The 20,202-nt window shown below is 43.6% G+C and overlaps 1 protein-coding gene and 1 non-coding gene across 3 annotated transcripts in view; both read right to left on the reverse strand.

Moving 5' to 3' along the window:
- chrna1 (cholinergic receptor, nicotinic, alpha 1 (muscle)) overlaps positions 1-17,187 on the reverse strand; it is a 39,595-nt gene extending 22,408 nt beyond the window's left edge. Inside the window, exons 1-4 of one of the 2 annotated variants that reach the window (XM_069935774.1) lie at positions 13,508-13,738; positions 8,563-8,705; positions 4,357-4,401; positions 3,204-3,313 (exon numbers count right to left, since the gene is read on the reverse strand). In XM_069935774.1, coding sequence (XP_069791875.1) covers positions 3,204-3,313; positions 4,357-4,401; positions 8,563-8,705; positions 13,508-13,565 — 356 coding nt within the window. In that variant the 5' untranslated portion in view covers positions 13,566-13,738. Of the gene's footprint in view, positions 1-3,203; positions 3,314-4,356; positions 4,402-8,562; positions 8,706-13,507; positions 13,739-17,075 lie in introns of those variants that run through there. The other variant, XM_069935775.1, reaches the window with a different exon arrangement.
- A 29-nt stretch (positions 17,188-17,216) lies between these two features.
- On the reverse strand, positions 17,217-17,289 carry trnam-cau (transfer RNA methionine (anticodon CAU)). Its single transcript has one exon. It is a non-coding gene; the product is annotated as a tRNA-Met (tRNA).
- Positions 17,290-20,202: the final 2,913 nt, after the last annotated feature.

Here is a 20,202-nt window from a genome sequence, read left to right on the forward strand (position 1 = left end):
ACTGGGAGAATAAGCAGTTCTATGAGCCACATGAAGGACACACAGTAAATGTGCAATTGACGGGAGAAGTTGGGGGACTGCAAGGAACTGACAATTCCGCATGAACTCTGGAAACCGACAGGATTGGCCCATTCACATGTTACTCTTATGGCAAAGGAACTAAGTGTTCTGACACAATATTTGGTGACCCTGGATGATCCCAATCTGACGACCAAGCAAGAGTTTCCTCAGGGTGCGTTTACATACTGGGCAATAGCTCAAGAAGTCTTTGGCAGATTGAGGTATCACCAACCTCAGAACAAGACTAATGAGGTCTGGTCAGCCTCCCTGTATGAGTTAGGAAAAACCAAACTGTGTGCCAGTACACATACAGTTAAAACCAGCTACCATCCATACCACAATACCCCTTAAAACCAGAAGCATGTGAAGGCATCAGGGAGCTTGTGGACTCTGGTATGTCAGGGCATTCTTGTACCCTGCCATTCCCAGTGCAATACCTCAAATTCCCCAGTTCTGAAACCTGGATGCTCTGAGTGGCGTTTAGTGTCGGACTTGGGCACTATCAACAACGTTGTGATGCCAATGCATCCTATTGTTTCAAATCCAGCCATGCTACTGAGTCTCATTCCGGCAGCATCCACAGGGTTTACTGTTATCGATCTGCAGCTTGCCTTCTTTGCAGTTTCTGTGAAGTACCATCCAGTAACCAATGTTCTCGTATGCCATATCGCTTGCTTCATACTCCAATCCGATTCTAGTCATACCATGCTCTGCAACTGTGGACTGCTTTATCCACTAAGCCATTAATCCTTGTTAGTCTACTTACTACAGCAAAAGCCCCATAATTCTTTACATGATTAGTAAGTTTGCAGATGACACCAGAATTAGTGGTACAGTGAACAGTGAAGAAGGCTGCATTAAATTATAACAGGACCTTGATGATCTGGGGAAGTGAGCCATGAAATGGCAGATGAAATTTAACTCTGACATGTACAAGGCTTTGCATTTTGGTAGGTTAAACCAGAGCATGGGATTCACAGTAGGAACCTGGAGAGTATTGCAGAACAGAGATTTGGTGGTACAGATACATAGCAGTGACTCAGGGGAAATAGGGTGGTGGCAAAGGAGTTTGGCATGCTTGCCTTCATCAGTCATCAACGGTTCATGCTGTGTACAGATTATTTTTTGCACTATCAATTAGTGGTAATTCTAACACACCCACAGGAAAAAAGGAATCTCAGGGTTATATGTGCTGTCATGTATGTACTCTGACAATAAATCTGAAATCTAAAATTGAGTTAAAAAAGCATTGAGTAGAAGAAAGGGGATGCCATGTTACAACTGCATAAGACATTGGTGAGATCATATGTGGACTCTTGAGCACAGTTTTGGTCAACCAGCTAAAGGGAAAAAAAATCTGGAAAAGGTGGGAAAGGTGCAGAAAAGATTCATGAGAACATTACCAGTAAGTTTGAATTGTATGGAAAGTCTGGAACGGCTGGGACTTTTCTCCCTGGAGCATAGGGGACCATAATGACATTCATAAAATCTTGAGGGGTATAGGTAAAGTAAGTAGTAATCATCTTTTTCCATTGCCAGGGCAATCTAAAATTAGAGGCCTTAGTTTAGTGAGAGGAAAAAATTAAAGGGACCTGAGGAGTACCTTTTTCACAAAGAGGATTGTGGGTATATAGAACAAGCTCCCACAGGAAGTGATGGTCGTGGAGGAAACTGAGACATTTAGACAGGTACATGGATAGGAAAAGTTTAAAGGCGTATGAGCTGAGAACAGAAAAATAGGACTAGCTTGGGTGGCATGGACAAGGGCTGAATGGCATATTCCCATTCTGTACAACTCTACAACTGTATAACAAAGCATTTTTAAAAAGATTATGGCTTAGTCAGAATTGGTATGATTTTATGAAAAAGTTTTTTTAAAACAAATTTCTTGGTGTTCTTTGAGCAGGATGTACTAAAAGGATTCAATAGATGTCGTGTTCTTAGATTTCCAAAATGCATTAAATAGGGGTTTTTGCACAAGGTTAAGTCTTATAGGAGATTAACACTTAAATATTACTTTGAAGAGCTTGTTCACAAGACAGAAAACTAAAAGCATATATTTTATAACTTAACAAGCTTTAAATAAGTGGGTCTCCCAGGGATCAGTGTGGGTCCCAAGTGATTTACAATTGATATTATGTACACATCTAATGGACCAAATGCAAAGTAGATAATACAAAGATAGTTGGAAAGTAAGTTGCGATGAGGACATAAAATACTTCCATATGCATAGAGATTAGGTTAAGCGAATGGGCACGATATTGGCAGATGAAATATAATGATTGGATGTGTAAAGTTACCCATTTGATCAGAAAAACTAGCAAGCTAGTGCATTACTTAAATGGTGTGAGACCATTAAAAGTTGGTGTCCAAAAATCTCTCTGCATGTATGCTAGTGATAAAGGAAAATAGAATGTCAGTTTTCACTGAAATTACGGGAGTCAGGAAGTCTTGTGGCAAGTGCATGTGCTTTTAATGAGACCACACCAGCAGTGCAGAACATGGTTTGGACACTTTATTTTAAGAAGAATATTTTTGTCTTGAGGTTGAACAGCAAAATAATTGCTACATTAATTCCTGTGATGAGAGACGAGGGGTTTGAGCTTGGACTGAACTTGTGCCCTCTAGAATTTTGAATAACAAGAACTGATCTCACAGAAACTTCTTTGATTCCAGGAACTTGACAGGATAGATGCTTTGAGTCAAGATGAGCTTACTATTTAAGACTGAGATGTGAAGGAATTTTTGACAGGGCTATGGATCTGTGAATTTCTCCAGAGAACTGCAAATACTGAGTAATTAATATATTGAAGAATGGAATGTTTACAAGGTAATGGACAGAACATGGAAGTCTGCAGATGCTGTGATTGTAGGGAAAAAAAAACACCAAAATGCTGGAGGAACTCAGCCGGTCTTTTCAGTGTCTATAGGAGACAGATAGATTGCCGACTTTTCGGGCAGAAGAGGTTGGGAAGGAAAATGGTGTTGTGGCCAAATATCAGATCACACATCATTTCATTGGATGGCATATTACTGACTTTGTTCTTTCTTCCAAATGCCAACCATCAAGATAAGTCAAAACTTTTAAAATGCCGGGGCTTCTAACCCATGTTTTCACAGTTTAAAAATTGTTGTTAACTTACTTGTTGTAGAGAACTAAATCTGGCAGCCAAATCTCATCAGAAGGCAGCCTGATCCTTTTAATTCCACCATAATTGTCTGGATTCCAGCGAAGCCTCACATCAACCCATTGCTAAAACAGAAACAACTTACTAATGTCAGTTCAGCAATGCCTTATTACTTTTAAATATAGCTCAGTATTACATTCTTAACATAGTAAAAATTAGTGAAGAAATTAGCAGTAAACGTTTATAGTGTAGGTGTAGATAGTAGATACTGTAAATAGTGCTGAAGGTTGTCGTAGGTTACAACAGGTTAAGAACGGGATGCAAAGTTGGGCAGAGAAATGGCAGATGGAGTTCAATCCAGATAAGTGGGAAGCATTGCACTTTGGAAGGCCAAATTTGAAGGCAAATATGTAGTTAATGGCCAGATTCTTGACAGTGTGGAGGAACTGGGTAATCTTGGGTTCCAGGTCCATAGATCCCTCAAAGTTGCCATGCAAGTTGGTAGGGTGGTTAAGAAGGAATATGGTGTGTGTTGGACTTCATTAGTTGAGGAATTCAGTTCAAGAATCATGAGGTAATGCTTCAGCTCTATAAAACTCTGGTTAGATCACACTTGGAGTATGGCATTCAATTTTATACACTTTATTAAGGAAGAAAGTAGATGCTTTGGAAAGGGTGCAGAGGAGATTTACCAGGATGTTGCCTGGATTGGAGAAAATGCCATATGAAGCAAGGTTAACAGAGCTTTTCTCTTTGGAGTGATGAAGGATGAGAGGTGACAAAGAAAAATATAAGATTATGAAGGGCTCAGATAGGGTGGACAACCAGCACCTTTTTTTCCTGTGGTGACAATAGTAGATGCCAGAGGGCATCGGTTTAAGGATCAAAGTTTAAGGGAGATGTCCATGATATGTTTTTTTTTTAACTCAGAGTGCTGGGTGCCTGGAATGCTAGTGGCTGATACAATAGGGGCATTCAAAAGGCTCTTAGATATGCACATGGATATAAAAAAAAAGAAGGTTATGGGTGTGTGATCGGGAAATATTAAATTGTTGTGGAGTCGGTTTACATAAGTCAGCCAACTGAAGGGCCCGTTCTGTGCTGTAATATTCTATATTCAATTTTACTAATATTGAAACATGGAGTTAAAGAAATATAAACTACCTACCTGCCTTAGGCGCACATTTGTTTCCACAATTTGATTTACTTCATCCTAATGGAACAATTGTAGAACCTTAGTCAAGACTCAAAATACACTATTGCCCTGAAAAATAACCCCAATAATTCCAAATACCACTATAAAAATTCAATTTCAGGTACATACACCATTCTACAACCATATGCCTTAAAAATGATGTTGATGCAAATAATGATGGCATAATGATGGCAGCAAAAAATCCTAAATTATGAAAAAGCTATATATTCAAATTCAATGTATTAAATCAATAATCTGCAAGAAGCTTAATAGAAATTATACTAATTTTTGGAGATTTCAGAATAATGAATTCTAAAGATATAATTATTTCCAAGAATATTAAATGCCGGTTCTCCATTTAGTCCTCTAAACAATTTCCAGATTATATTGAACAATTCAAGTAAAATTTGAAATTTATAACTTGAAAAGTTCTGAGAACTACAATTCTGTTCAATTGGCTTAGTAGCTAATTTGGGCACAATGTACTTACCTCAGTTTCTGCCACAAAAGCAGAACAGTTACTTTTCCAACATAGATTTAGCCTTCTCTGAGATCCTTCTGCCAATTTCCTCATTTCCAAAAGGCTAAATATTGCAATTCATTCCTAATTTTCTAATTTTGTCTTTAGAATGGCATGAAGGTAAGTTAAAGGGATAAAGAGAGGATGCAGCGACAGGATCATTTGATGAAGTTTTACATTTGAAGTCTGTAAAAGTATGAGTACTAGTTATTGCTGCTGGGACATTGTGACTTTCTATTTTGCAATTATTATAGCCAAACCTGAATTGTTTTGGACTGCCCATGGGAATATGAGACTGATTGAAAATGTTGAATTCTGGCCACAGCCTTTCCATTTATTCTAAATATATTAAGGAGTAAAAGTAGGGAAGAAAGGAAGGCAGGAGAGTGAAGCAGAACTCAAAAAGACTAGCACCAAACTAAATGGATATGCAGTTGACATCAATTAAAACCTCAATGAGGAGATATACACTGAAAAAGAATGTTCGCCAAAGCTGTGATGGGGCACCTGTGCCAATTGCTGCATAGAAACTTAAAGCCAACGTCATTGATCTTTCACTGTGACAAGAAGGGGAAGCATTGTGAATACACACATTTCAGCTATTGACTCAGCTCCCATGCAAGCACATATCTGTGTTGCGTACTTTACATGTGAGCAGTAGAACTCACCAATCTTTTGCTTCACAAGAAGTGAGCGTGTTTGAATTATTTTTAAAGATTTTGGTCTTTCCCAAACATTATGAGATAATAGCTAGCACAGATGTTGCGTTGTGCTCTCCTACAGTTACCACCCTAAACTACCTCAACAGAAATGGCTTCCACCCTCTGAACATACTGACAACTGAAAAAGGATCCTGGCCATGATTGTTACTGGACAACTCCACAATATATTCATTCTTCAGTCTGTGGAGCTTCCAAAGCACTTTGAGGAAGAAAAATAAAATCAATTATGGGTTTGTGGGCGTCAAAGGCAAATTCCAGCCCAACTCTCGTTTTTAGACCTCTCACCAAACAACTGCAAAGTAAGGCTGTAATGAGGCCTAACACTCAATCAAAGTATCCATGGGTAGACAATTGTGTTTTAATGGGATGTTCACACTGATTTGACAGATTAGGAGAGACATTGCAACAGGCTCCAGTTCATGTATTTCATCTTGTTTTATGCTACAATGTCCTGCTCAAGAGAAATATCTAAAGACACCTAAATATTAAATTCCTGAAGAAGTAGTTCCGACCTGCTTTGGAGGTAGAGATACATGGAGGAGAACATCAGGTCAGAGTATTGGAATTATCAGAGAAGCTGCCAAACACACCATTAATGTCAGCAATTACATTTCCCATTTCAATAAGAGTAGGATGTAGACTGTTGATTCATGTCAATCAGATATCACACACCTTTGTAGATTGACCTGAGATACTGTTTGTTAGGAGTAGCAATTATTCAAACATATTTCATTTCATAAGAATCTTGTGCCAGCCAGAAATAGAAGCAGGAATATGAAATTCAACACCTTGGGCCTATTCTAGTCAATTAGATCACACCCAATTCTTTATGTCATGTGCCACATTCCTGCATGAACCCCATTTTTTCACCACAGTTATCTGAGTTGGAGAATTCCAGAGGTTCACCATCCTTTGGTGAAGAATGTTTTACTCATCTCAGTCCTGAATGATTAAATACTTATTTGGAGTTTATAACTCTGGTTCTAAGTATTCCTGCCAAGAAAAACATCTTGAAATTTGGCACAAAAGAACTGAATTCTGGAAGTAGGGTAGAATCTGCAGATACTTATATTTAGAGAGTTTACTGTTACCAGCCAGAGATGAAATGACAGGTATTTTTGGCAGAAGAGAAATCTGAAGCAGGTTTCGAGGTGTAAGAAGGATCACCTTCAAATCCTTTCCTTCTTCATTAAAATCTTTATCATTTGGAGCTAAGCATTCAGACTCTCTGCTCTGTGTCATACTCTTCATTGTCCTCATTGATTGCTCAATGCATCAATAATTGAGGAGGAAATTAGATTTCAAACTAAGAATAACTGACCATCTCCCTTTGGGGTAGCTGTAAAGTTTGCAGCTGTTCCCTGCTTTACAGACATGCCACAATCATAAATAGAGTTGAACAGCACAGAAAAAGGCCCTTCAGCCCACTGTGTCTTTTTGCCTATTTACACCCACCCCTTTTCCCTGCATTGGGTCTATAATCTTCCATGACTTGCTCATTCAACTGTGTCTAAATGGCACTTAAATGTAATGATTGTATCTGATTCCACCACCCCCTTTGGCAGCACATTCCAGATATTAATGTCTTTGAAAAAAATCTTTCCCCTCAGGTCCTCTTTAAAACTCTCATTTTTGCAATTTATACTATCTGAAAAAGATTCCTACTTTCTACCATATCTTTGCCTTGAATAATTTTATGTTCCTCTATTAGGTCATCCCTTAGCTCCAGGAAATAAACCCAAACTATCTCATCTCTCCACAGATTTAAAGTCCTCTAAACACTCATTTATTTAATTGTTTTTTATGTTACACAGTAGTATAATCAACTTTCCAGTGAACCCTGTATGTTTAAATATGCAATCACTTCAGCCCTCAGCTCCAGCCATGAATCTATCCATATTTCAGACCCTTCTTTTTCCAGGCCCCAACTATGGGCAAGTCACACACCTTGACCATAGTCTGGATCCTAGCACCATTCCAAAACCAAAGCTATGTCTGCAGGCCTGCTTGCACTATGACCCCCTGGTCTAACGAGGAATTCTGAACTTGAGATATCAGGTTTTTGGAATTTTGTGTTGCATGCATTATGGATCTCTGACCTCATGACTTCCCATTGAGCAGGGATTGAACCTCCTCACTGGGCTCCGTTGTCAGCTCCTCACAATTGTGGCTGCCAATTTGTCCAATAGTCTCTTGCACATAATATATTCTCTTTCCAGGAAATTTGAATAAATTAGACAGAGAAGCAAGAATTGTCAATCCTGGGTGGCTTTACCACATGACTCTTAATTCTCTCTTGGACACATCACACGATGTAACAACTATTGTTATCCAACTCTTCCAACCATGGCCATTTTCAGTATATTGTTGTATTAATATTGCTAATATTGGAATGATTCTTGCCACCAAATGACGGTGTGCCCAAGAATATGAGATGATGCCCATGCATTATCAATTGGATGTTATTGCAGTTAAAGGGTCCAGAGGAAACCTGGAAATTATTCTGATCTGAACCTTGGAAAGGGAGATGTACCATAGAAATGAAGGAGTAACCTTTTCTTAAAAGTTATAAAATACACTTTGCACTAATTTTCATGAGTTTCACAAATGATGGAAGTAGTAGTGGAAGGTTGGGTGATTTATTTTCCAGAGTACAAGGGCCTCAAATCTTTCTTAAGTTCCAGACACTTTCTTCTCTTTGGCTTGGCTTCGCGGACGAAGATTTATGGAGGAGTAATGTCCACGTCAGCTGCAGGCTCGTTGGTGGCTGACAAGTCCGATGCGGGACACGAAATCTCACACAATTATGGAAATGTGTAACACATCAGGTGTAATTTAATTGACTTTTGCTTATTTTTTAATGCGAAGATTTGATTGACCAAATTAAACAATGTTGGCCATCGTTCTTCCACAAACAGAGAAATTTTTGGTACATACCACATTGATAAGTTGTATTAGCTGTAGCCCCACTGTAATATTTACAAAGTGGTTGTGATGCTCCACTGGACGAATCACCTTGTTATAATTTTCAAACAAATTAGCAACCAAACGTGTTTCATGTTCCGAAGCTAGTACCAGACCTGAGAAAAAACAAAAATATATTCTGCAAGATGTCCTTTATCATTGAATCTCCACACCATTAGTCTATTCTCCAGTCCATTAGTCTATTCAGTAATTAGACCATTAAAATTTCTATAATTACACCATTTTATTATTTTCTGTCATTTATCGGAATCTTATTTACTTTTTCCTTTCTTCCATTCGCTTGGACTGTTCACCATTTATTGGCCAAAAACTGTTGTGAAACTGGTTACCAGTTGATGAGAAAGAATTATTTGCAATTACATCTTTCTGTCTTTCTTATAGTCCACAGAAAAAGTACAGCTTTCATTCTAATTTATTACAATGGCTAGTCCATATTTGGAGAATCATGGCCTTCCTCTAACATTATTGTATTCCAACATTTATTCCAAAAATTGATGATATTTGACAGCATCATCTTCACAGTCCTTTTGTGGTGTCGGAGCAGACACTGATTAGCGTGGCAAGGGGAGGTTTAAGGGTCTGACATCCGTTGGAAAGAAACTGTTTTTAGAATTAGAGGTGCTCGTTTTTACGCTTCGTACCTTCTGCCTGAAGGTAGCAGTCGGAAGAGGTGTGACCAGGGTGATGGGAGCCCTTTATAGTGTTGGCTGCATTCTTCAAGATTCCTTTATTGTGATGTAATAGTACAGAACATGTTATATTACACAAAATTGCCTAAGGCAGACAATCAGTTGCCATTAATGTTGCCCAGCGCCCCTTACAGTAAGAGAGAAAGAGAATCCCTTCCGAGTCACTGAACCACACAGGAGCCACACAGACTCCTGTTCATTTCATTGGCAATGTTTGGTACAATCAGGAAGCCTTCAGTGTCCAAGGCCCTTCTTTGCCCTCAGAATCCCAGTTCCGATATATGGGCTCCCATGAGCCAGTCTCCCACAGCCCGAAGCCCGTGCAGATCCCCCAACCCACAAGTCGTCCGCAGCCTGTGCAAGTCCTTCAGACACTGAGCCCCTTGCTAGTCTGCTGTGATCACCATCCTATAGGGTAATCTCCTCCTCGACTTGGGTTGGGGGGTGGTGGGTTTGGGATATGCTCCCCATTTTTGGTGCCCTGAGGCATTCCACTGCTCCAAGGAGGCTGCAGCCCCTCGTGGCCACTGGCAAGCACAGGTACCATCATCTTTGGCACAGACCTCATGACTGCAGGATTTTCAAATAAATCATAATCACCTGTTTTACAAGCTATTTAAAGCCTGTAAGAACCCCTCAGCATTAGAACCAGGCAGTTGAACCCTTTGAAGCATCTTTATGTCTTGCTCTCCACTCTCCCAAAGTCCACACCAGCGGCAGCGCTGCCATTACAACAGCTCCGGCAGTCCTGCCATTTTTTTGGCCTCACATTGATGTGTACTTAATGGATGAAAGGTTGGAACCTGTGGTGGATCTAGTGATATTCGTTACCTTCTGGTGCGTTCTGTATTCATGGGCATTTATATTCCCAAACCAGTCTGTGATGCAACCTTTCAGTATATTTTCAACGTGCACCCGTCAAAAGTTTGGAGCATTTGACAAAATGTCAAATCTCCTCCTTGGAAAGTAGAGGCAATGGTGTGTTTTCTTCATGTACTGGCTCCAGGAGAGGTCTTCTGAGATATGGACTCCCAGGAACCTGAAGGTACTCACCTCCTCCACCTCCATCAAATTAATGCAGACAGGTATGGGTCCCTCAGTCACTCCTTCCGATAATCAGTAAACTCAGTCTTGGTAACGTTGAGAGAAAGATGTTGTTCTGGCACCACCCAACCAAATTCTCAATCTCCATTTTGTATTCTGATTCGTCGCTTCCAGTAATCCGGCCAACAGCAGTCACATGTCATATGCCATAAGAATAACTTTTCACCGACTAATTGTGGGAAAGATCAGAACTTCTGTTTTTGGTCACAATCACAAACTACATCTGTTGGACACTGGCTTCAGTATTCTCCTTGGCTATTTCCTGAAATTGAACCAACTGTTCACAGCCTTGGTGTCACATTTGACCCTAACATGTACTGATGCAGCAAGCAAGAAGAACGTTGGAGCATTTGTACATTGCATTTATGTGTGTGACAATAAACTCTCATCAGCATATCTTTCTGTGAACCACCTCAACATACGCTCATATACTTCTATACATTAATTGTTAGCCGAGATTCAAATTGAATCTTCCATAACTGAGTTTTGAAATGAATTTTCAAGTTGGGGCAGGGTGGAATGGTGGGGTGGAATTGTGCTTCCTCAATGTCAACCTGTTACTTCAACAGCAAAGCAGCAGAATCTAAATTGTATAAGGGATTTCTACAAACTGACCCTTAATAAGACATTAGGAGAAACCATCAGGAAATTATTGGTTTTGATATTAAATGTTGACTTATCTAATATTTACAAGATTTATATTAAATGAACACAAACTATCTTATCATTCATCATTTACTTTATTCAGTGATTGATTGCATTTGGTTCTGAATTGACTCTCAAATTTACACATGATAACTTAGTAAAATTTCATTTTAAGAACCAATATTTAGAACTTTCAGGACTGAGAAAATGGATTTTTAAATTTCTTAATAGTGATAATTAACGTTTCTATTTTTTCAACAATTGAATAAAGTCTGAGATTTAAAAAAATTTAACTATAGTATTGAGCCCAAAAGTTGAGTTACACTGATCTTGGGAGAGATGGGAATTAGATTTTGGCATTGTAATTGATCAACAATGCTGGTCAAATTTATGCTTAGATAATATGACAGCTCTATTAATTCAAGATACAGAATGATACATTTGAATTTTTTACATCAACTATATCTGACACCTCAAAAGCTACATAATAGTAAATCAGAAATATCAAATTTGTGTTTTAGGTGTGGCATTGATATTGGTACTTTTACACATTCTACCTGGTTATACATGAAATTAAGACTTTTTTGGATAAATTTGGGGGAAATATTAACGTAAATTATAATCCACAATTGTTCCTTTTGGGGAATTTGGCCGTCATGAACGTTAACTTCCCCAAAACTAAATCCAAATTTATTTAAAAAAAACAGCCAGGAAATGTCTAACGGTAACAAGGAAATCCAATTCTCTCTTACATACTGATCGCAGGAATATGGAAATGAAAGTTGTAGACCCCTGGAGAAAATTATGTACTCTTAGAAATTAATCTAACGTTCATAGATCTTTGGCAGCCTTATTGGAATTATTTAAATGCCTGGATAGTTTAGTCTATTTATTAAATATTTTATATTTAATTTTCATCCCTTATTAGTAATTTAATATTTTTATTTATTTTTTGATTGTATTAAGTGTTGATGCCAGCACTTTCCCCTTTTCTTTCCTCTGTCCACTGTTCCTTTTCCTTTCTCTTAAGGTACGGACGGGTTATTTCTAGGCTTAATGTACATGTTAAGGATTTTTTTTGTATACTTGTATATATTCTTTTCAAAAAAATTAAATAAAATATAATTTAAAAAGTTATATTGTACTCCCTGGAGTTTAGAAGATTGAGAGGGGATCTCATAGAGACCTATAAAATTCTGGCAGGACTGGACAGAGTGGATGCAGATGGGATGTTTCCATTGATGGGAAAATCCAGAACCCGGGGCCATGGTTTGAGGATAATAGGCAAACCATTTAGGACCAAGATGAGGAGGAATTTCTTGACCCAGAGGGTGGTGAATCTGTGGAATTCATTGCCACAGAGGGCAGTGGAGGCAGGTTCATTAAATATATTTAAGAGGGAATTAGATTTATTTCTTCAGTATAAGGGTATTAAAGGTTACGGAGAGAAGGCGGGGACGGGGTACTGAACTTTAAGATCAGCCATAATCTCGTTGAATGGCGGAGCAGGCTCGAAGGGCCGAATGACCTACTCCTGCTCCTATCTTCTATGTTTCTATGTATATTGAATTATTTAACTAAATTTCTTGCCCAAATACCATTTCCTTTCATGATTCCAAGAAACCCCTTGTTCAATTACTATTTTAACACTCAGGAAAAATTATAGCACGGATCACTTTACATACCCTGTTGCAAAAGCTCAAATAGCTGTCATGTACCCATGAAAATCTCTGAATAAATTAACCTTTAAAGTGCTGTCCAACTTTTAGTCAGATGGCATATCAAGTTTTAAGGAAAAATCTACAAAGTTCCAAAATAAACCTGATTTTTAATGTCTTGTTATGTATAATGATCAGAGATCTGAATTATATCAGCACATAACCTTAAGATGATCTCACTTAGCTCACATGGGCTTGCCAAATCACAAATAGTGATTGCTTAAATGAATAAAAATTTTAATTCAGATGGATCACTTAAAAATAATTATTCTGTGCCCAAGTAACATGCCACTATGTTGCATTCAGAATCATTGCTATTTCCGTTGTGTAATATAAATCCTGCATCTGCTGACCAATCCCTCTCCCCAGGCAGATTCCATCAAATGACCTTGAATAAACATTCACTACTCCAGACTTGAACAGAGATTCAGACTATTCATAAATAATAATCCAAAACCTCTCACAGAAGTACAGAAAATGATCATAAAACAATGATTTGAAATTCAGACAATAAAACATTGACTGTGTTCACAAAACATAACTTTGATGCAAGAAATTTTTTTCATGGAAATCCAGGAATTGAACCAAGTGTGGCACATGCAGCAGGTCATTCTGAAACACCAAATATTTCTCTCAAAAATTCCAAATTAAACTGTATAAAACTGATTTTAAGAAATGAAACCATCAGAACATTTCATAGTTTTCATTTGAATAAAGCTAGCATAGATTTGATGATCTTACCACAACATGAAAATAACAGTAGCACCAATCCTACATGCCAATAACTGCACAGAATCATTCCTCAGCTTTCAAGAATTGGCTTTTCAAGCAAATCTGCCACTTCCAATAACTAAACGATGAACTTATTAGATCTTCTGGACTTCTGCGATCAGCTTTATACTAGTGAAGGGATAAGCCAGTTTCCTGCCTTTTCAACTCTCCGTTCCACTCGTATGCCACCTGTCTCAGTGACAGCTGATAGCTGTCAAGTGGGGGGGATAGACGGGAGGGATTAATAAACACACCAGCAGTTCCAAGCTGTAAGATAGATGCCTTACGAAGAGCTGAGCAAAGTCTGTACAATGAATGCAATTTATATTACTGGCATGTCATCATCTCTGCTTTAAAGTGGAAAATTGACAACCACCCCCACCCTATACCCATTGCTAGTTCTTTACGTCGTTGAATGACAGCAAGGAATACAACAGTTGTGATTTTTATGTTAATTCTTGGTGGGGGAAGGGATGTCAAGTGGATTTGACAAACCTCTACAGGTGTGTAGTGCTAACTGGTTGCAACAGTCTGGTATGGGTGCATATCTAATTGCAAAACCCTGCAAAAGGCAGTGGACACACCCCAGTAAACCACAGGCAAAATTCTCCCAACAATCAAGAAAATCTACCTGGAATGATAAAGTCAGAGAGCAGCAGCAATGATCAAGGATACACGTCATTCAGGACATGCTTTGTTCTCTCTGCTACCATCAGGAAAGTGGTAGAGGTGCCACAAGACTTATAGCACCAAGTTCAGGAACAGTTGGTACCCTCCACCATCAGACCCCTGAACAACAAGCACAGCCAGAGACTCACTTATGGACTCTTATTTTGCACATTATTTATGACTAAATATTTTTTATTCTGTATTGCACAGTTTCTCCCTTTTGTTTGCATTTCTTTTTCTTGAGTACCGATAAGTAGAAATTCTGTCTGGCCCGCAGGAAAAAGAATCTCAGGCTTGTTTGTAATGCCATGTATGTACTCTGACAATAAATCTGAACTTTGATGGAGGCATGTGAGGAGAGAGACATTGATGGCGATTAAGTATTGAGTAAAAGATAAATCATCTAAAGTTGGAAAGTCACTAGGATTAATCCTGAGAATAATGTTCACAATTTATATCAAGGAATCCAATTTTGAATTTATAAATGATACGAAATGAAGAAGCATTGTCAACAAACCAAAAACACTGCACAGCTAAATAGAAAACATTAATAAACTCATCGTTTACTTTTATAATTAGCTTTAACTAATTATAAAATTAGTTATAATTTTATAGCTAAAATAAAATTATTTTAGCTTATTAAAGCATGAGAGCAGATTTTGATTTTAAAAAGGTCCATATGAGAATAAAAAAGGTGGTCTGTAAGTAAAAACAGCAAACATACTAAAAGTTGCAAGAATGATCAATGAGGCCACATCAAGAGGAAACAAAGAGATAAGGTTAATTTCTAGATGGATAACATGGAAAATAAAATTGTGTTAAACTTCAGTTGTTTTTGGTAAGGTCAGATTTGGACTGTGATTGGAAAGAAAAAACAAGTCAGATCCAGCAGGGACAGTGAATCTGGAGATGATCCAGGAAAATGGTAGAATTCAGTTGTGATCTTGATCAAGCTCTGAGGAGGCTCAAAGAGCTAGATGGCCTACTCATGCTCTCATTTCTTAGGAGCGTCTGCATTTCTCTCCGCCTCTTCCTCCCAATGGGCCTTCGTGTCACTGGCTACATTACCACTTCCCACTCTTTCTGTCAGAAGCATCACCTCAAAGTCGAAAATAATGATCGTGGGAAATGGTCCCCTTTAAATCCCTGCCAGGCCACTCTACTCCTCCTTCCCCAGATGTTGCCTGAGCTGTTGAGTACAGATATCCTCTACCTTTCGAAACTTCACTTGATGCCACTTCGCTTTTACGAAAGACTTACAATAGGACCTTTTTCTGCTGACCGAAAGATGGATACCAGGCTGTGGGGAGAGGGTGGGTCGGCGGGATCAGTGCGGGGACGGATAACGGGTTGTGGGGAGGGAGCGGGGCAGCGGCATCAGGGTGGGAGCGGACACCGGGCTGTGGGGAGGGAGAGAGCGGGGCAGCGGGATCAGGGTGGGAGCGGACACCGGGCTGTGGGGAGGGAGCGGGGTAGTGGTCAGGGTGGGAGCGGACACCGGACTGTGGGGAGGGAGGGAGCGGGGCAGCGGGATCAGTGCGGGGACGGATAACGGGTTGTGGGGAGGGAGCGGGGCAGCGGCATCAGGGTGGGAGCGGACACCGGGCTGTGGGGAGGGAGCGGGGTAGTGGTCAGGGTGGGAGCGGACACCGGACTGTGGGGAGGGAGGGAGCGGGGCAGCGGGATCAGTGCGGGGACGGATAACGGGTTGTGGGGAGGGAGCGGGGCAGCGGCATCAGGGTGGGAGCGGACACCGGGCTGTGGGGAGGGAGGGAGCGGGGCAGCGGGATCAGGGTGGGAGCGGACACCAGGCTTTGGGGAGGGAGCGGGGTAGTGGTCAGGGTGGGAGCGGACACCGGACTGTGGGGAGGGAGGGAGCGGGGCAGCGGGATCAGTGCGGGGACGGATAACGGGTTGTGGGGAGGGAGCGGGGCAGCGGCATCAGGGTGGGAGCGGACACCGGGCTGTGGGGAGGGAGGGAGCGGGGCAGCGGGATCAGGGTGGGAGCGGACACCAGGCTTTGGGGAGGGAGCGGGGTAGTGGTCAGGGTGGGAGCGGACACCGGACTGTGGGGAGGGAGGGAGCGGGGCAGCGGGATCAGTGCGGGGACGGATAACGGGTTGTGGGGAGGGAGCGGGACAGCGGCATCAGGGTGGGAGCGGACACCGGGCTGTGGGGAGGGAGCGGGACAGCGGCATCAGGGTGGGGGCGGACACCGGGCTGTGGGGAGGGAGGGAGGGAGGGAGGGAGCGGGACCAGGCTGTGGGGAGGGAGGGAGCGGGATCAGGGTGAGGGCGGGACCGGGCTGTGGGGAGGGAGGGAGGGAGGGAGGTAGCGGGACCAGGCTGTGGGGAGGGAGGGAGCGGGGCAGCGGGATCAGTGCGGGGACGGATAACGGGTTGTGGGGAGGGAGCGGGGCAGCGGCATCAGGGTGGGAGCGGACACCGGGCTGTGGGGAGGGAGGGAGTGGGGCAGCGGGATCAGGGTGGGAGCGGACACCAGGCTGTGGGGAGGGAGCGGGGTAGTGGTCAGGGTGGGAGCGGACACCGGACTGTGGGGAGGGAGGGAGCGGGGCAGCGGGATCAGTGCGGGGACGGATAACGGGTTGTGGGGAGGGAGCGGGACAGCGGCATCAGGGTGGGAGCGGACACCGGGCTGTGGGGAGGGAGCGGGACAGCGGCATCAGGGTGGGAGCGGACACCGGGCTGTGGGGAGGGAGGGAGCGGGGCAGCGGGATCAGTGCGGGGACGGATAACGGGTTGTGGGGAGGGAGGGAGCGGGACCGTCGGGCCGACAGTTCCGGATTGGGTGGGGGATGGGATTGGGTGGGGGGGATGGTCAGGGCCTCGCCAGCAATGAAAGAACTCACATCGGCCCCGTTAATGCAAGGGATCGGGTGTCGACGAGCAGCGCCGGGAGATTCTGCCCCTCGGGAGGATGTCAGCAGGTCGAGCAGCGTCTGCGAGAGAAAAAGTGACGTCGGTTTGGATCATAAATGGAGAAAAGAACGTGCCCCGTGTGAGGATCGAACTCACGACCTTCAGATTATGAGACTGACGCGCTACCTACTGCGCTAACGAGGCTCTATCGGGTTTTCCCGGGCAGCGCAGATGTAGCTGGAACCGGCCCCGATCAGGGGGTCTCGGCGCGCTTCCCTTCCCTCCGGATGGGTCGGTTCCCGACGGCCCGTCTCCTCCCGCATCTCCACTCAGCTCCCAGGATCATTCATGAGGGTTTAAATTCCCCCTCGGTCTTTCACTAGGGAGGTCAAATAACTGCCTGATCCAACCCCTGGTCCCCAGCAGACACATTAAACAGAAAATGAACCCCTTGCCCCCTGATTATTTCCCCCCTTGGCTTCCTGTGGTGCCCACAATAATCTCAGGGAGGTGATTAAACGACTTTAATTCCCAAAGACCCGAGCATGACTTGGCCGGATTCCAGGGACCGGACCAAGAGGGGGCAAGTCCGGGAAGGGAGGGGTTAGGGAAGGTCAGGTCGGTTCGGACAGGCCGGTCCGCACATCTCTGAAAAAACTTTTCACCCCAGTTCCCACAAGCCCCCCACATCTCCTCCGGTGTTTTGCCGGGGCGGGGGGGCATTCGCGTTGTTGGGGAAGGTTGACCTCACTAACCGCGGGCCACCTCCAACCACTGGGTTGGGTAGGGTAGGGTAGGGTAGGGTAGGCCCTGGGGAGCTCGAGTCCCTTCCCACACCACTGATGGGGCTTTCGGGCCTGTCCACCCAAAATTCATATCATTTGGCTTTGCCGTTGTTGGGCACGACCAGTTGCCCCAATATTACGCAGACAAAGACTGAGGGGAACGATGGGCTTTATTGCACTAGAGATCACTGACCCGAAATAAGGCTAGGGATAAGGCTCCTGGGGGATCGTTGAGTTTACCTGGCCAGGACAAGATATCGTAGTTATAGGTGGAGAGCTCGATCCTCCACCCAAGACTCTTGTCGTTCTTGATTTTACCCCGCTGTTTTGTATTAAACATGAAGGCCACTGCCCTCTGGTCTGTCAGCAGGGTAAATCTTTTTCCGGCCAGGTAGTGTCACCAGTGGCATACCGCCTCAACGTACTTCGGGACCATGCAGGGTGCAGGAGAAAAACGCTACTGGCCTGCCTGCCTGGTTAAGTGTGGTAGCCAGTGCGAAGTCGGAGGCATCACTCTCCACCTGGAAGGGGATGGATTCATCCATGGCATGCATTATGGCCTTTGCGATGTCTCCTTGGATCTGATGAAACACAGCCTGGGCTTCCGCCGATAATGGGAAGTTCGTGGACTTAATCAGGGAGGTGGGCTTTATTGGCATAATTGGGCACCCATTGTGTTTAGTAAGAAAACAGCCCTAGGCACCTCTTCAGCGCCTTCAGGGTGTTTGGGACTGGGAGCTCCGTGAGGGGACGCATGCGGTCAGGGTCCGGGTCAATGACACCATGTGCCATGAAACATCCAAGGAGGGCCAGGCGGTCTGTATTAAGCACTCACTTGTCCTTGTTGTTCGTCAAGTTGAGGGACTTGGCCATATGCAAGAACTTAGCGAGGTTAACGTCGTGGTCCTGCTGCTCATGGCCGCAGATGGTGACGTTATTGAGATATGGGAACATTGCCGTCAGCTTGTGCTCCTCCACCATCCAGTTCATAACCCTCTGAAAAGCAGAGACACCGTTAGTCACACCAAAGGGCACCCGCAGGAAGTGAAATAGTTTTCCGTTGGCCTCGAATCCCGTGTAGATTCGATCGCTCAGACGGAGGGGGAATTGATGGTGAGCCAACTTGAGGTCAATGTTCGAAAAATCTCTGTAATGTACGACCTTATTGACCAAGTCGGCTATCCGGGTTAGCGGGTACGCGTCCAACTGGGTGAAGTGGTTGATGGTTTGACTATAGTCGATCACCATTCGGGTCTTGCCCACCCCTCTGACCAGGAGGACCTGCGCCCTCCAGGGACTGGTGCAAGGGGCTATGATCCCCTCTGCCAGGAGTCGCTGAACCTCAGCCTAGATGAACTCCATATCCTCTGGCTATAGTGCCCACTCTCGGTGGCAATTGGTTTACAGTGGGGTGAGGTTCGAGAACAATGATGGAGGACTGTGCCAGAGACTGGGTACCTGGTTGGGGAATGGGGTCCGAGAGCTGGGGGTTGTTATCAGTCAGCGGTGGTTGGGGGCCCCTGAACGCCATAGTCACACTCCTGAACTGATTCTGGAAGTCAAGGCCCAGGAGGATCTGTGCGCAGAGCTGGGGCATAATCAACAATGCAAAATCAGTGTAACATTAACCCCCCCCCCCCCTCCACCACCATTAGAGACGCTACACGGTACCCCCGGATACAAGTTTATTGGTCCCTCGGCACCATTGAAACTGATCCGGTCATTGGCCTGAGGGAAGGGAGAGTCTACAGACCACGTTGGGATGGACAAAGCTTTTGGTACTGCCACTGTCAAAGAGGCAGTTCGTCTTGTACCCATTTACCTCGATCTGCATCATGGAGTTTGAGATCAGGTGGGGGCTGGCTTGATCCAGGGTGATTGATGCCATCGTTGTTGGTGGGGAGGTCCGATGGTGACCTCCATGTTGACCACACTGCCCTCATCGGAGAAGAAGGAGGAAGTAGAGTCGTGGTGGGTGAGAGTGACCTCATCGTAGGGATAGACCATGGCGTAGAGGTTGGGAGCGGATAAGATGGCACCCCACTTGCCACACATGTGGTCGGCACTGGAAGCTCCTTGGGCACACATGCTGCGCTGCTCCTGGACAGAGTTCTGGACCTGCAGACCTTCTGGTAATGGCACTTCTTCCCGCAGCCCGAGCAGGTGGCTCCTTTCACGGGGCAAAGGCGTCTCAAGTTGCATCATGGCGATGCTGGCATCACCGCAGCGGTGGTCGGGTCAGTAACCCTCAATGTTGAGTCCCAGGATGGCGGCCCTCATGGTGGAACGTATGCAGTCAGCTCACTTTTGCCCGCGATCAACACCGCTTGGT

The sequence above is a fragment of the Narcine bancroftii genome, chromosome 4, assembly GCF_036971445.1.
Source record: "Narcine bancroftii isolate sNarBan1 chromosome 4, sNarBan1.hap1, whole genome shotgun sequence".
Classification (NCBI taxonomy): domain Eukaryota; kingdom Metazoa; phylum Chordata; class Chondrichthyes; order Torpediniformes; family Narcinidae; genus Narcine; species Narcine bancroftii.